At 48.9% G+C, this 15947-nt stretch overlaps 1 protein-coding gene across 1 annotated transcript; it reads left to right on the forward strand.

Annotated features, from left to right (window-relative positions):
• The first annotated feature begins 461 nt into the window (after positions 1-461).
• MB (myoglobin) lies at positions 462-8853 on the forward strand. Its single transcript, XM_007953973.2, has 3 exons — positions 462-556; positions 5460-5682; positions 8707-8853. Exons 1-3 carry the CDS (start codon positions 462-464, stop codon positions 8851-8853), a joined length of 465 nt encoding a protein of 154 aa, XP_007952164.1.
• Positions 8854-15947: the final 7094 nt, after the last annotated feature.

A 15947-nucleotide genomic window follows, 5' to 3' on the forward strand; every position in this document is an offset into this window, starting at 1 on the left:
TGTCCTGTGGTCAGCCAAGTGCCTGCTGCCCAAGCTTAGAAAGATGGCAGGGCTTCTGGGATGGCTGGCGGCAGGGAGAGTTGGGTTTCAGGCTGCTGGCATTGGCCTTGGCAGCTGCCCTTTCTGTTGACCTCTGATAGCCCAGACCATGGCTCAGCCTCCTCCCCACTCCTTGACAGCCCGCCCCCCATTCAGTGGCCTGAGTTGTCCTACCTCCCCACAATGGCAGTGGCCCGAAAATAGCTTCCATGTGAGAGCTAGAGAAAGGAAAAGATTAGACCCCTGCATGAGAGAGAGAGAGAGAGGAGACAAGGCAGGAGAGAGAGAGAATGGATGTCAGGTGACCTGTGTGAAGGAAGGTATAAAACCCCTTTGGGGCCCGGCCGGCTCAGACCCCAGCTGTTGGACCAGGACATCCATTCAGCCCCTGCTTGCTCTTTTTATCTTCTTCAGGCTGTGTCATGGGGCTCAGCGACGCGGAATGGCAGTTGGTGTTGAACGTCTGGGGGAAGGTGGAGGCTGACATCCCGGGCCATGGGCAGGATGTCCTCATCAGGTAAAAGGAAGAGACCCTATGGACCCCATCACCCACTCCTTGAAGATCAAGGATGTTCAGCTGTAAGGTGGAAGGTTTCCCTGGGGTTGACCAGTTGGCTACATTAGTTGAGTTTGTTAAACCCCCTTTTGGCTTTCTTTACTTTGAAGTGTAAGAGATTTGAGTCAGAGAAGGTAAGAGGTTCCATCACAGGCTCTTGTCAGAAGCTGGGGAAGCTTGAGAATCAGACCTTGGGTGCCCAGAGCCCACCGGGAGGAATTCTGGAACTAGAGATGGTCAGAGTTAATGAGAGCCCTGAGACATCTTGTCTAGACACCTCATAACAGATGAGGACAAGAAGGACCTGGGAGGAGAAGGACATTCCCAAAGTCACAACCGATTAAAGTCCAAAAGTTGTCAAGGCTAAGACATAGCCCTTGAGGTGACACAGGTCTGGCTTTAGTCCTAGCTCTGCCACCAAGCAGCTGCGTGACTACTGGGCAGTTATGCAACCTCTCTGAGCCTCAACAGCCTCCTTGTACAACGGGGGATATCCTAATACTTACCTCATAGAGTAAGGAGCTCTGGTGTTGCAATGGTTAAAGACTTGGCTGCTAACCCAAAGGTTGTCAGTTCAAACCCACCAGCCACTCTGTGGGAGAAAGCTGAAGCAGTCTGCTTCCATAAAGATTACGGAAACCCTAAGGGGCAGTTCCACCTAGTCCTATAGGGTCACTATGAGTCGGAATCTGCTCCATGACAATGGGCTGGGTACCTCATAGAGTGGCAGGAAAAAGTAAATAAGGCGGTGTGTGTGAGGGGCTTGGCCACATTCCTGCACGCAGTGAGTTCTAGGGGTTCCTGCCCATGATAGGCGAGACCTACACCAGGGATGTCTCACGGTGCTGCAGTTAGAGACAAGAAGACAGGAGGGGCTCCTTAATGACATGAGTATGTCTTGAATTGCTAAGAGTAATGTGGTCTCCAAGTTTTTACAGTAAGCGGATCCTGGGGAAAAAAAAAAAAAAAAAAAATATATATATATATATATATATATATATATATGTATAATTTGTTGCTGTTGTTGTTATGCGCCATCGAGTCAGACTCAACTCATAGCGACACCTCCTTGGGTTCCCGAGGCAGTATCACTACGGGGTATTGCTAACCTGAAGGCTGGTGGTTCAAACCCACCAGCCACTCCTCGGAAGGAAGATTGGGCAATCTACTTCAGTAGAGATACCACCTCGGAAACCCAAGGAGGGGTCGCTATGAGTTGGATCCGACTCGAGGGCAGTGAGGAAGGAGGAGAAACACTTGAGGGAGGACAGTCAAGGTCTCTGTTGGCTCTAACTGACATCTTGGGGTGTTCCCTATGTCTTCCTCCACTTGTCTCTGGCCACCAGGGCTGCACTGATATCTCCTGATAGGAAACCCTGAATCCCCAAAAGACTCTCCTTGAGTTAACATCAATACCTCAGCCACTCAATTGCTTTGTGACCTTGGACAAGTCACTATATCTCTCTAGGTCCTAGCTCCCTATTGGTCAAGAGACAGGCTGTTGACATAGTGTCTGAGATCCTTCTCTTCTGGTATGTCTTAGGATTTTCTGAGTCCATGGTCTTCTCTTGTTTGTAGAGAGGAGGCAGAGTGCTAAAGGTCAAGGGAAGACTAGAGTTTGCAGAGCAGTGTGTGGGGGATAGTTTTCAAGGTGTCTGGGGGCTGCCAGCCCTGAGGCAGTGACTGGGGTCACTGGGGTGTTGAGGAGCCTTGAAATGTTGTGTCACCTGGGAAATATTTCCTCCCTTCTCAGAGTGGATCTGAAAGGCCTGCCAGGGGGCCGGGTGCCAGGTGCCAGGGAGGAGACATGATCTCCGAGACTTCTGGACCTTGGAAGGCCCCAGAGGGCACAGTGCCCTGTCACATCTTAGCTGCAAGATGTGCAGAGACCCTGACAATGGGTGCTATCCTCCAGTGGTTGGGGTACAGAGAGGGTGGCCTCCTTGGGTGGGAAAGAAAATAAATGCTAACACCCAGGGCTGCAGTTGCCTCCATGGGAACTGGCCTCTGGTTCTGTTTATGAGGCCAACCTTGGCCTTTCTGACTGACCTTGTCTCCAAACTCTCTGATCACAAAAGCGAGACAATTCTGGTAACCTGCGTGTGTTGGCCAAATGCTGAGGCCTTCATTGCAAGTACATGGTCATAGAGTTCTAGGACAGAAATGCAGGGACATCAGTTAGTGATTCTGGCTCCAGAGGCAGCCGGCTGAAGGGGCTCCTGCCTTTCCTTTTCTGTTTCATTAATTTTTGCTTCTTTCGTTTGAATGAAGAATTTTGAGGCCATGAAAAGTTTGAAAACCATTGTTCATGGCCAATACTTCTCACGTTACAGGGAGGAATCAGAGCTTGAGTGTCTCAGTCAGCCAATGGCAGCTATAGGCAGAACCAAAAATTCCCGGTCCTAACAATGATGATGATGATGATGGCGGTGATGTTGATGATGATGATGGTGGTGATGGTGGTGGTGATGATGGTGATGGTGATGGTGATGGTGGTGGTGATGATGGTGATGGTGATGGTGATGGTGGTGGAGATGATGATGGTGGAGATGATGATGGTGGAGATGATGGAGATGATGGCAGCAGTGAAGATGGTGATGATGATAATGATGATCATGGTCATGGGGATGATGATGGTAACAATAGTAGAGATGATGGTGGAGCTGATTGGTGATGGTGGTGAAGGTCATGATGGTGGAGATGATGAAAATGATAGAGATGAGGAGGAGAACAGCAAAGACTTAGACAGTACATATGGACAGCCAGGCATAGTGTTAAGTGCTTCACACCTCTTAACACATTTAAACCTCACAGCAGTTCTATGGGGTAGATTTTGTTATCATCATCCACATTTCACAGAGAGGTTGAGTAACTTGGCCAAAATCACACAGCAAAGAAGATGGGAGCTGGAATTCAAACCAGGCAGCTTGGATCCAGCTTCCCTGCTCCCGGCACTGCTCCACCATCTTGCTACATGAGAGTTGAGTGTCATTCCCACTCTGGTTCTTTTTGTTCTGGAACACAGAAGGGTGTTCATGGGTCTGGGAGAGTCCTCAGGCTTCCATGTGGATGTCCAGTTGGGCCTCAGTTCAGAGCAGGGAAATGACCTCCTTGCTCTCTGACTTGCCTGGAGAACTGGTGGATAAACTAGGCAGGTTGATGATGGGATTGAAGACTCTAAGACACCAGTGGATAGGCCCTCCGCCCCTTCCCACAAGGGGAGAGGTTGTTGTCTGCTCCTTTTCTGGGTCCCTGCTGCCGGCAAATCTGGGAAGTTGGCCATCTGTGGCTGTCCTGGGAGCCCTTAGCTGTAGGACTTAAGGACCTGTCATGCCCGAGTAGGAGGGGGGACTAGTTAACCCAACTCCTCTGGATTATTTAAAATTAAATTTGGGCTACTGTTCTGACTGATGCCTGAATGTGGAGGGTAGGCAGAGGACAAGCCTTAAAATTTGGAGATTAAGAAATCATCTAGACCAAACTTTCAGTTTATAAATAGGTAAACCGAGACATAGAGAGATTGGATGGGTTTTTCAACATCACACAGCATATTGGAGACAGAGTTGGAGGCAGATCTAGCTTCCATGGTCCTCAGACCCCTATCCTTTCCTTGGACTTTGAGGAGGGGACCCTGACATGTCTGAGATGCCCTGCCGCCTGTGGGTCACAGGTCCTCAGCCCACTCCCGCCCCAGACAGTCTCCTCTCAGTGTCCTGACACGCCTTTGTCTGTGGTGCCAGGTCTCCCATCTGTCAGGCAGGAGTACAAGGATCACTGTCACTAGATAATAATAGTCAGGTGCTTGGGGACCCTTGGGTGAAAAGTGCCAGAGACAAGCTGTCAGTGACACTTAGGACATTGGACAGGCCCAAGGGTGAGGTGGTGACATTGGGCACAGCTGTGGGCAGACATGGGCATTCTGGAGAAACACAAGCTATGCAACCAGAGGAGGAATTGTTCTGTGTCTATGCAACATGGAGTGTTTGTGAATCTGTGTCTGTGTGGGAGTGTGCCTGTGTGTGTGTGCATATGCACATGCATGTGCGTTCATGTGTGTGTGTGTCTGTGGGGGGAGCCTGTGTGCGTGCTTGTGCATGTAAGTGGGTGCTTGTGAGACATTTATGAGCACCTCTGTGAGTGTTCTGTGACTGTATGGGTGCATATGTGAACATGCACATGTATGTACAAGAACTCTCATGTGTGCACATTGGTAAGTGTATATTTTTCTGTGTGCATAAGTTTCTTGGTGTAAGAAACAAAACAACAGTAGTCATCAAGAGTATAGACATGCAGCTAGGCTGCCTGGGTTAAAACGCCAGCCGTTACTTGGCCACTCTGTCCTTGCCTGTAGAGTGAATGGTGTCTACCTCAAAAACCTATTGCCATCAAGTTGATTTCAACTCATGATGACCCTCCGTGTTCCAGAGTAGGAAAGTGCCCCATAGGGCTGCCTTGACTGTAACCTTTCCAGAACCAGAGTAACAGGTCTTTCTTCCATGGTGCTCCTCAATGGGTTCCAACTTCCAAACTCTAGTAGTCAAGCACTGATTGCTCCGCCCAGGGACCAACCTCACAGGGCTTATTAAATGAGGAGAAGGAGAAGGAGAAGGAGAGGAGAGACGAGTGGGCAGAGGAGAGAATAGGAGATAGTCACCTAGGCCCCCTGCTGGCACTAGCATATTCTGTCTCCTTTACTCCTCACAGCACTTCCCTAAGGTAGTGACTATTGGCAGCCCCATTCCTTAGATGAGGAAGTGGAGGCACAGAGAGGTGAAGCAGGGGAGTCTGGACTTGCACTCGGCTCTGGCTGCCTGCGGACCCTCTGTGCATCCCTGCCTCTGACTCCAGCCTCCTGTGCCCACAGGCTCTTTAAGGGTCATCCCGAGACCCTGGAGAAGTTCGACAGGTTCAAGCACCTGAAGACAGAGGACGAGATGAAGGCCTCCGAGGACCTGAAGAAACATGGCACCACCGTGCTTACCGCCCTGGGGGGCATCCTCAAGAAGAAGGGGCAGCACCAGGCAGAGATTCAGCCCCTGGCCCAGAGCCATGCCACCAAGCACAAGATCCCCGTCAAGTACCTGGAGGTGGGAGGCGAAGCCAGGGTGGGCGGAGCCTGGGGAGAGGCCTCTGAGGGGATGAAGTTTGGGTTTGAGTTCCAGCTCAGCCACTGCCTTGGTGGCTGACCTTGCCTCTGTCACTTCCCCTGTATCCCAGTTTTCTCATCTGTAAAATGGGGATGTCACCCACTTGGCATCCCTTCTGGGGTCATTGAGAGTGCACACATTTCTTCCTCAAATAAAATTAGTATATAGTTACCAAGGGAGAGGGGAGGACAGACATTGGTACAGACCTTCCAGTCTCTCCATGGGTAGAGGCCATTATCATCTCTACTGGATAGATGAGAAAACTGAGGCACAGAGAGGTGCAGTAACTGGTCCATGGTCACAGAGGGAGCAAATGGCAGAGTCAAGATTTCAACTCAGGTCTCCGTTACTCCAGAGTCCCAGCTCCTAAGCCCTGTGATTTGGAGTCTGGGGTTTCCAGGGCTCATGTGACAGAAATGGGGTAGCAGCAGACTGGCTCTAGTAGTTCAATATCTTTACAGGTGAAGAACATCAGGTATCCCAGGCACAGCAATTGGTTCAGACCTCCTGAAATGGGCTAAGGACTTGCGTGGACCTAGGGGAGCCTGAGCTTAAGGTGCTGTCTCTGTAACTGGGGGAGGGAGGAAGCATTGAGGGAAGGGAGACTAAAGGACCCTATGAATCAGTGCATCCTCTGGGGGGAAGCGACAGGAAGGCTGGTGTGGTCATGAGGATGAGGATAATGATGGCAGCTCCCAGGTAGGCTGAGCCACGGTGAGCATTTAGCTGGGTCCCCACGGAACTCTCACAACAACCCCCTAAGGTTAGGAATTGCATTCAGTGCCTTCTCTCCTCTCACATAAAAAAGTTCAGAGCTGGTGTGGTGGCACCACAATCACCAGAGACACAGACCCTTTCTTCCTGTGTACCGTGTCCATTCTCAAGGTTGCCTCATGGCTCAAGATGGCTGCTAGAGCTCCTGCCATCTGGTCCGTATCCCAGGACAGGAAGCTAAAAGAAAAGAGGCTCTCTTTTAAGAAATTTTCCCAGAAATCTCATCCAATATGTTTTGTTTACATCTCATTAGCCAGAGCTTAATTATAAGACCATACCCATGTGCATGGGAAGCTGGGAAATGTAGTTTGTTGCCACTGGTATAAAACCAAAGCTCTGCTGCCAAGGAAGAAGACAATGAATATGAGGTAGGCAATTAGCAGTCTGTGCCCCAGGCAGGTACTATCCTCATCTGCATTGTACAGATTTGAAAACTGAGGGCTCAGAGAGGTTAAGTAGCTGGCCCAAAGCACACAGCTAATACGCCAAGAAGTCAAGTCAGATCTATGGTGCTCTGGAACTGAAGCTCTTAATCTCCCATGGCACAGTATGTCCCATCAATGACCACCACCACTATCCCTCTTCAGCCTCACTTCCCTGCGTTCTCCCTGCCTCCACACATGATGTCACCTGCCCCACTCACTCAGCATCACAACTCACAGGTATGCCCAGCCAGCCCTGCCTGAGAGATTCTGCAGTGCTGTGGTCCCTGCCCTCCTGTCTTGGTAAATCCCTGTCCATCCTCCAGCTCAGAAGCCACCTTCTCTGTTCCTGCTCCCAGGCCCACAAGGTGGTCTGTCGCTCCACCTGACAGTCCCCCTAGACGTTTTCTGTCATAGCACCTTCCTGACGGTATTATCATTTACACAACTGTCCCCCCTACTGGCCATAAGTGCCTTGAGAGTAGAAATTGGCTCTCTTTCATTTCTGTATCCCAGTGATGTGTGATGGTTGTTGCTAATGGCCGTGGGGTCGATTCCAACTCACAGCCACCCCACATGTGCAGAGTGGCCTTTTGGAAGCAGATCACCAGGGCTGCTTTCCAAGGTGCCTGGGTGGGTTGTTGTTGTTGTTGTTGTTACGTGCCGTTGAGTCGGCCCTGACTCATAGCGACCCCTCCTTGGGTTTCTGAGGCAGTATCACTACAGAAGTTGGATTGCCCAACCTTCCTTCTGAGGAGTGACAAACTTTTGGTGAGTGGTCGAGTGCTCAACTGTTTGTGCCACCCAGAGACAAAAAGCACAGTAGCAATTTTAAGTCCACGATGTCTTTCAGTCCCTATAGCAGTTCCTCGGTCTCTCTGTTCTCCACTGACTAGCCTTTCCCTAATGAGGAGACTGTGGATTCAAAGCGAGTGGTGGTGATGTCACTGGTCTAAGGTGTTAGCAGCCCTTGGGGGGACCCGTCGCCTCATCCCTTTCCTTCCCTCCTTCTCTCTCACCAATATTTCTGTGCTTGGCTCTGAAAACTTGATCCTAAAACCAAATCCACTGCCATCAAGTCGATTCCAACTCACAGTAACCCTAGCGAACAGAGTAGAACTGCCTTATAAGGTTTCAAAGGCTGTGAGTCTTTATGGAAGCAGACGGCCTCATCTTTCTCTTGTGGAGCAGCTGGTGGATTTGAACCACTGACCCAATGCTTTAACCACTATGCCATCAGAGCTCCTTGAAAATCTACTTCCTCCAAATAGGGTATTGAAGGCAATAGACATGCTAAATCATTAAATTCAAAATTTAAAAACAAATGAATGGAAATAGTTTCTTCTAGATTTTCTGACTGGGAAAATCCTTGATAAAATCACAGAATCTGAGCACTTCCCTTTTTCTTCTGTGGCCCCCATGTCAAAGGTGGCCCAAGGCTCCTTGCTGCTTGGGTGCCCCTCCTGAAGGGTAGCAGAGGGTAGTGGCAAAAGAATGGACACCTGAGTTCAAATCCCAGCTCTGCCCCTTTCTGGCTATGTGACCTAGGTACACAGCTTAACCTCTCTGTGCCTGTTTCCCCATCTGTCTCAAGGGCTTGTGGGATTAAAGGAGTTAACCCATGAGAATCACTCAGAACCGTGCTAGGTGCGTAGTAAGTGCTCCATAAAGAGCTGAAATAGAGCAGGTGGGCCATGTCTGACTCCCCACTGGATCCTGGCTTGTTCCACCCTGGTGACTGTGCCCCTCTCATCCCCTGTCCCTGCAGTTCATCTCGGAAGCCATTATCCAGGTCATTCAAAGCAAGCACTCCGGGGACTTCGGCGCTGATGCCCAGGGAGCCATGAGCAAGGCGCTGGAGCTGTTCCGGAATGACATCGCGGCCAAGTACAAGGAGCTGGGCTTCCAGGGCTAGGCCCTCGACCCGCCCCCACCCACCTGGGACCCGGCTCCAGGACAGGGCGGGGCTGCGCCTCCTGTAGTAACATAGTTTGTTTGGAGTGTCTGCTTTGTTTTTGAGAGGTGGGCAGGAGAGGCAGGGGCTGAGGGCAGATGTCCTTAATCACTTCCCTAGCCCAGGGAGGGGGTTCCCTGTGGAGTGCCGTCACCTGGGGTGGGGTGGGATGCTGGGAACAGCCTACCCTTTGCTCGTGTGAAGTCATTCTCTGTAGCCTGCAGATTTTGGGTCATCCTTAACCCTCCTCAAGCCTAAATCCCAACCCAATTCCTCCTAACTGACCCACAGCTCCACCTCACCATTAGCCCCAAACCCAAGCCCTAACCTGAGCCCCAGCTACAATAATTCTTTGATTCATCACTGCCCCTGAAGGCAGCAGAGTGTCCCTTTGGCATGAAGGTGAGGTCTGGAAGGGCAGAGCAGCCATGCCCAGCCCAAGGGAGGTGTTGGAGTGTCCGGGACTTAGCATGCCTTCTCAGTCAATGGAGTGACTCACCTGGTTTCAATAAAAGACTCTGAAACATCTCAGTCTCCAGCTGGAGTTTTTTGTCCCCTCGAGCAGATGGGAGGAGCCCTGGTGGTGCAGTGGTTAAGCGTTCGGCTGCTAACTGGAAAGTGGCAGGTTCAAAGCAGCCACTCCACTCCAAGGGAGAAAGATGCAGCGGTCTGTTTCTGTAAAGAAACCCTATGGGGCAGTTCTACTCCATCCTATAGGGTGACTATGAGTCAGAATGCACTGGAGGGGGATTTGAGTTTTGGTTTTGTTTAGAGCAGGTGGGTGAGGCCAAGGTGAGGAAGGGTGAGAAGGCAGACCATGGGAGTGTGTGTGTGTGTGTGCACACGTGCATGTGCACGTATGCGCCTTTGTGTCTCTGCGTGTCTGTCTGTGCGTGCACTCATGTACACACTGCAGAGAGGAGGAAGGGAAAGGGAGGAGAGAGAAGCAAGAGGAAGAGGAGGGACAGAAGGAAGGAGAGAAGAGGGGAGGGGAATAGAGGAAGAAGGAGGGAGCAGAGAAAAGGGGGACCAGAGGGGGAGGAGCATAGAGAGAAGAAGGAGGGCGGGAAGGTGAGGGAAAGAGCTCACCTTCTAAGGCCACCCCTCAGTGGCAGGCCCAGCGCCAGGCTGGGGAGGTGGAGCGCCTTGTCCCATGGGGCAGTGGGCGGGGCAGCGGGCCTTTGCCAGGCAGCAGACCAAGGCACTGGGGCTGCAGAGGGCACAGAAGCGGGGAAGGGGGCACTGTGGTGGCCACAAGTTCAGCATCCTGCCTGAGGTCAGCCAGCTGGCAGGCGCACAGCCGGGATTCCAGCCTGCTCGGGAAGGCAGCAGGGGCCCCACTGAGATAGGGGCCGAGCCGGTAGCCAGTGATGGCCTTCTGACCACAAAGGAAGGACAGCCACGTGGGGAACAACTTACAGATACAGACCAGGGGGCCAAATCCCCATGTCCAAATGTAGCACTCATGGGCAGAATACTAAGGACTGCTGCCAGAGTCCAGAATAAAATGTTGGCGTGGGGCCAGGCAGCCAGAAAATAGCTGGGGCCCTGGAGAGGACTATCCCGGGTGGGGGGTGGGGGTGGGGGCAGCCCAGGTGGGAGGCCGAGGGTCTAGACTACCAGACTCTGGGCGCCATCTCTGGGGAGCCCCAAATCCTCAGCACTCTCCAGGGCCTCCCAGGGCAGAGAGACGTGGTGCCCCTGCCCTGGCCTGTCCATCGCTTGGCCCAGTCACCATGAGGAGTCTGGCCTCCCTGCCTCTGCTTCACCCCAAGCCTCAAGTTCACAGTGGCTGAGCAGGACAGAGCTCTCTACTGACCACAGACGTGTTTTCAATTCTAACAGACTCATTCTCAGGCAGGTTGCAGCATTGGACGCCCGCATTAAAGGGTCCACTCCCATAAAGGGCCTGCTCCCAGCTCTGAGGAGTCTGCCACTCTAGAAGATGGGAGCAAAGGGGCTGGCTAGCACCTGGTGGGGGGTGGGGACCTTTTTGATTTTGGAGCCTGGAGGAAAATGCCAAACATTTCCATAGTTATTCGGTTTATACTCTGCCTAGGATGCGTGTGTGTAGGATTTAAAGCTGAATAAGCCGGTCCCTGCCCTGAAGCCATTGACAATTTAGTCAGGGAAGCGTATGTGCTCTGATAATTAAATCAAAGCACAAGAAAATTAGGGCTGTAGAGAAGTGCCGGTAATCTGGCATTACTTTGGCAAATATTCATTGAGCATGTTGTTGTTATTTGCCATCCAGTCGGACCTGACTCATAGCAACCCCTCCTTGGGTTTCCGAGGCAGTATCACTTAGGAAGTGGATTGCCCAACCTTCCTTCCAAGGAGTGCCTGGTTTGAACCGCTAGCCTTCTGGTTAGCAGTCAAGTGCTTTAGGCACTATGCTACCAGAGCTCCTTCATTGAGCACAGCAAGTTAAAATAATAATAATAATTTAAAAAACTAGTTTACAAATTGAATGTGCTCAAAATGCAGTGTTTTGGTTTTTTTTTTTTAACTGTTATTGTTGGGTGCCATCAAGTAAATTCCAACTCATAGCAATGCTGTCTGTCAGAGTCATACTGCCCCACAGGGTTTCTTAGGCAGAAGGAGCCCTGTTGGTGCAACATTCGACTGCTAGTTAGCCTAAAGGTTAGTAGTTCAAACCCACAGCTCTGTAGGAGAAAAGACCTGGCCATTTGCCTCCTCCTCCTTCCTAGATTACAACCTAGGAAGCCCAATGGGCAGTTCTACTGTGCCCTATAGGATTCCTAAGAGTCGGAATAGACTTAAAAAAAACCCCAAATCCACTGTCATGGAGTCAATTCCTACTCATAGCCACCCCCATTGGGTTTCTGAGATGGTAAATCTTTATAGAAGTAATTGCCCAGTCTTGCTTCACTGGAGTGGCTGGTAGGTTTGAACCACTAACCTTCTGGATCCTCATCTTCCTGGGTGGTTGGTATGGAATCTCAGTCTATTTAAGGTTTCTCCCTAGCCCCAAATTGTCCTGGGTTTTGGATAATTCCAAGGGGCTTACATGGTGCCAAGCTGGGGCATGGTTCAGTGGGAGGTGGCGATCTGGTTGTTGCTGCCATCTGTCCTCCATGCTGTCCTCAGTGATGCCACACCCTACCTGTCCCTTAGTCAGCACTTCACACAGGGCATGCTGGGGAAGTCTCATTTTTCTCTCTACGGCCACGTCTGGTCCAGAAGCTCCTTCCGGTTCTTCAGTGTACCATCCTCACAATCTTTTGAGCCAATTTTCATTCTTTCAGCCCATTGTTGCAGCCATTCTATCAACCCATCTGCTTAAGGCTATTCTTTTTTTGCTGGTGTTTGGTGATGTTTTTCTCCTACAGAGCTGTGGGTTCGAACTGCCAACCTTTAGTCTAACTAGCAGTGGAGTGTTGTACCAGCAGGGCTCCTTCTGCCTAAGAAACCCTATGGGGCAGTACTACTCTACCACATGGGGTTGCTATGAGTTGGGATTGACTTCATGGCACCCAACAACAACATTAAAAAAAAAAAAAAAAACCTACTAAGTTGTTATTAGGTGCCATGGAGATGGCTCTGACTCACAGAGACCTTATTTACAACAGAAGGAAACACTGCCCAGTCCTGAGCCAGCCTCACAATCCTTGCTGTACAATGTTTCAGGGCTATTCATAAAGCTTTCCAGTCATGTATCAGACAATGTTTCACTGCTATTCATAAAGTTTCACTGGCCAATTCTTAGAGAAGTGGATGGCCGCTTCCTTCTTCTGCGTGTGTCTCAGTCTGGAAGCTCTGCTGAAATCTGTCCACCAGATATTTGAAATACTGGTGGCATAGCCTCCAGCCTCACAGAAACACAAAACCACCACAGTATGACAGACTGACAGACTAGCGGTGGATGTTCTACGAAGCATGATATCCTTCTCCAAGGACTGGTTCCTCCTGATTACCTGACCAAAGTACATGATATGAAATCTCACCATCCTTGCATGGTAAGGAGCATTTTGGCTGTACTTCTTCTAGGGCACAAGTATTCATTCTTCTGGAAGTCCATGATATATTCAAAATTCTTCACCAACACCACAACCCAAAATGTATCAATTCTTCTTCAGTCTACCTTATTCATTGTTCAGCTTTCACATGCATATGAGGTGAATGAAAATACTATGGCTTGGGTCAGGTGCACCTTAGTCCTCAGAGTGACATCTTTGCTTTTGAACATTTTAAAGAAGTCTTTTGCAGTAGATTTGCCCAGTGCAATACATTGATTGATTTCTGGACTGCTGCTTCCATGAGCATTGATTGTGGATCCAAGTAAAATGAAATCCTTGACAACTTCAATCTCTTCTCTATTTATCATGATGTTGTTTGTTGGTCCGGTCGTGAGGATTTTTGTTGGTTTGGTGTTGAGGTGTAATCCACACAGTAGGTCCAGTTGTTGTTGTTGTTAATGTTGGTCCCAGGTTCCGAAAGGAGTGTCAGCGCGAGGAAGTTGCCACTCACAAGATAATGCAAAAACAAAAGGAAAGTTTATTGGCTAGCTCGAGCTAGGGTCTCTGCTTACACTGACACAGCAGTTTGGGCAAAGACCACATGCTCTACTACAATTACAATTTTATAGGAAAAATACAGGGTGGAGTAACACAAAAGCAATGAGGTATTAGCTGATAAATGATTGGTTGTTGCTAGGGGGTAGAAAAGGAGGGGAGGGTGTTTCAGGGCTCTGTGAGGTAAAGCCCTGAGGTGTGGGGAACGTGCTGGAGTCCCCGGCACTAATGGCTCCTAGTTAAAGAATAATTACCTGGAGGGGAGGGGGTCTCACAGTTAGATGCCATGGAGTCATCTCCAACTCATAGCAATGCACAGCAGAACAAAACACCGCCCGGTCCTGAGCCAGCTCCATGATCCTTGCTATACTTGAGCCCACTGCCACTGCCACCATGTCAATTCATGTCATTGAGGGCCTTCCCTTCTTTCTTCGATCCTCCACCTTACCAAGCATGACATCCTTCTCCAGGGAATGGTCGCTTCTGACAACATGACCAAAGTAGATGAGATGAAGTCTGGCTATTCTCACCTCCAAGAAGCATTCTGGCTGCACTTCCTCCAGGACAGATCTGTTAGTTCTTTTAGCAGTCCACAGTACTTTCAGCATTCTTCCCCAGCACCACAGCTCAAAAGCATCAACTCTTCTTCAGTCTTCCTTATTCATTGTCCAACTCTCACATGCATATGAGGTGATTGAAAATACCATGGCTTGTGTCAGGCGCATGCATCTTAGTCCTCAAGGAGATATCTTTGCTCTTTAGCACTTGAAAGAGGTCCTTTGCAGCCGATTTGCCCAGTGCTATACGTGATTGGGCAATCCTACTTCCGTAGTGATACTGCCTCGGAAACCCAAGGAGGGGTCTCTATGAGTCAGGTTTGACTTGATGGCACATAACAACAACAACAACATACGTGCTCTGATGTCCTACTGCTGATTCCATTGGCATAAATTGTAGAACCAAGCAATGTGAAGTTTTTGACAGTTTCAATCTTTTCTCCATTTATTGTAATGCTGCTTATAGGTCCAGTTGTGAGGATTTTTGCTTTCTTTATATTGAGATGTAATCCATACTGCAGACTGCATTCTTCAATCTTCATCAGCAAGTACTTCAAGTCATCCTCACTTTCAGCAAGCAAAGTTGTGACTTTAGCATATCGCAGGTTGTTAGTGATTCTTCCTCCAATCCTATAGTCCAGGCTCTTGGATTATTTGCTTAGATACAGACTGAATAAGTATGGTGACAGGATATAACCCTGACGCACTCCCTTCTTTATTTTAAACCGTAGAGTGTTCCCTTTTTCAGTTGAACAACAGCCTCCAGATGTATGTACAGGTTCCTTATGAGTACAATCAAGTGCTCTGGAATTCCACTCTTCTCAATGTTATGATCCACACAATCAAATGCTTTTGCATAGTCAATAAAACACAAGTAAACATCTTTCTGGTATAGTCAATAAAACACCAGTAAACATCTTTCTGATATTCTTTGCTTTGAGCCAAGATCCATCTGACATCAGCAATGATATCCCTCATTCCATGTCTTCTTCTGAATCCAGCTTGCACCTCTGGAAGTTCTCTGTCAATATACTGCTGCAACCATTTTTGAATTATCTTCAGTAAGATTTTACTTGCATGCAATATTAATGATATTGTTTGATAATTTCCACATTTTGTGGGATCACCTTTCTTTGGAATGGTTACAAATACGGATCTCTTCCAGTCAGTTAGCCAGGTAGCTGTCTTCCAAATCTCTTGGCATAACCTAGTGAGTGCCTCCAGTGGGGCATCCGTTTGTTGAAACATCTCAATGAGTATTCCTTCAATTCCTGGAGCCTTGTTCTTCGCCAATTCTTGCAGTGCAGCTTCGACTTCTTCCTTCAATACCATTGGTTCTTAAACACATGTTACCTCCTGAAATGGATGAAGATCAACCAGTTCTTTTTGGTACAGTGATTCTGTGTATTTCTTCCATCTTCTTTTGATGCTTCCTGCATCATTCAATATTTTGCCCATAGAATCTTTCAATATTGCAACTCAAGGCTTAATTTTTTTCTTCAGTTCTTTCAGCTTGAGAAATGCTGAGTGTGTTCTTCCCTTTTGGTTTTCTAACTCCAGGTCTTTGCACATTTCATTATAGTAATTGGCTTTGTCTACTTGAGCTGCTCTTTAAAATCATTTGTTCAGCTCTTTTATCTCGTCATTTCTTTCATTTGCTTTAGCTACCCTTCGCTCAAGGGCAAGTTTCAGAGTCTCTTCTGACATCCATTTTGGTCTTTCTTTCTTGTATTTTTAATGAACTCTTGCTTTCTTCATAGATGATGCTCTTGATGTCATCCCTCAATTCTTCTGGTTTTCAGTCATTGGCATTCAATGAATCAAGTTTATTCTTTAGATGGCCTCTAAATTCAGGAGGGATATACTCCAGATCATATTTTGACTCTTGTGGACTTGTTTTAATTGTCTTCAACTTCAAGTTGAACTTGCATATGAGCAGTTGATGGTCTGTTCCACAATCAGC

Source organism: Orycteropus afer, unplaced genomic scaffold, assembly GCF_000298275.1.
Source record: "Orycteropus afer afer isolate SDZICR_OR568_19922 unplaced genomic scaffold, OryAfe1.0 scaffold00421, whole genome shotgun sequence".
Taxonomy (NCBI): Eukaryota; Metazoa; Chordata; class Mammalia; order Tubulidentata; family Orycteropodidae; genus Orycteropus; species Orycteropus afer.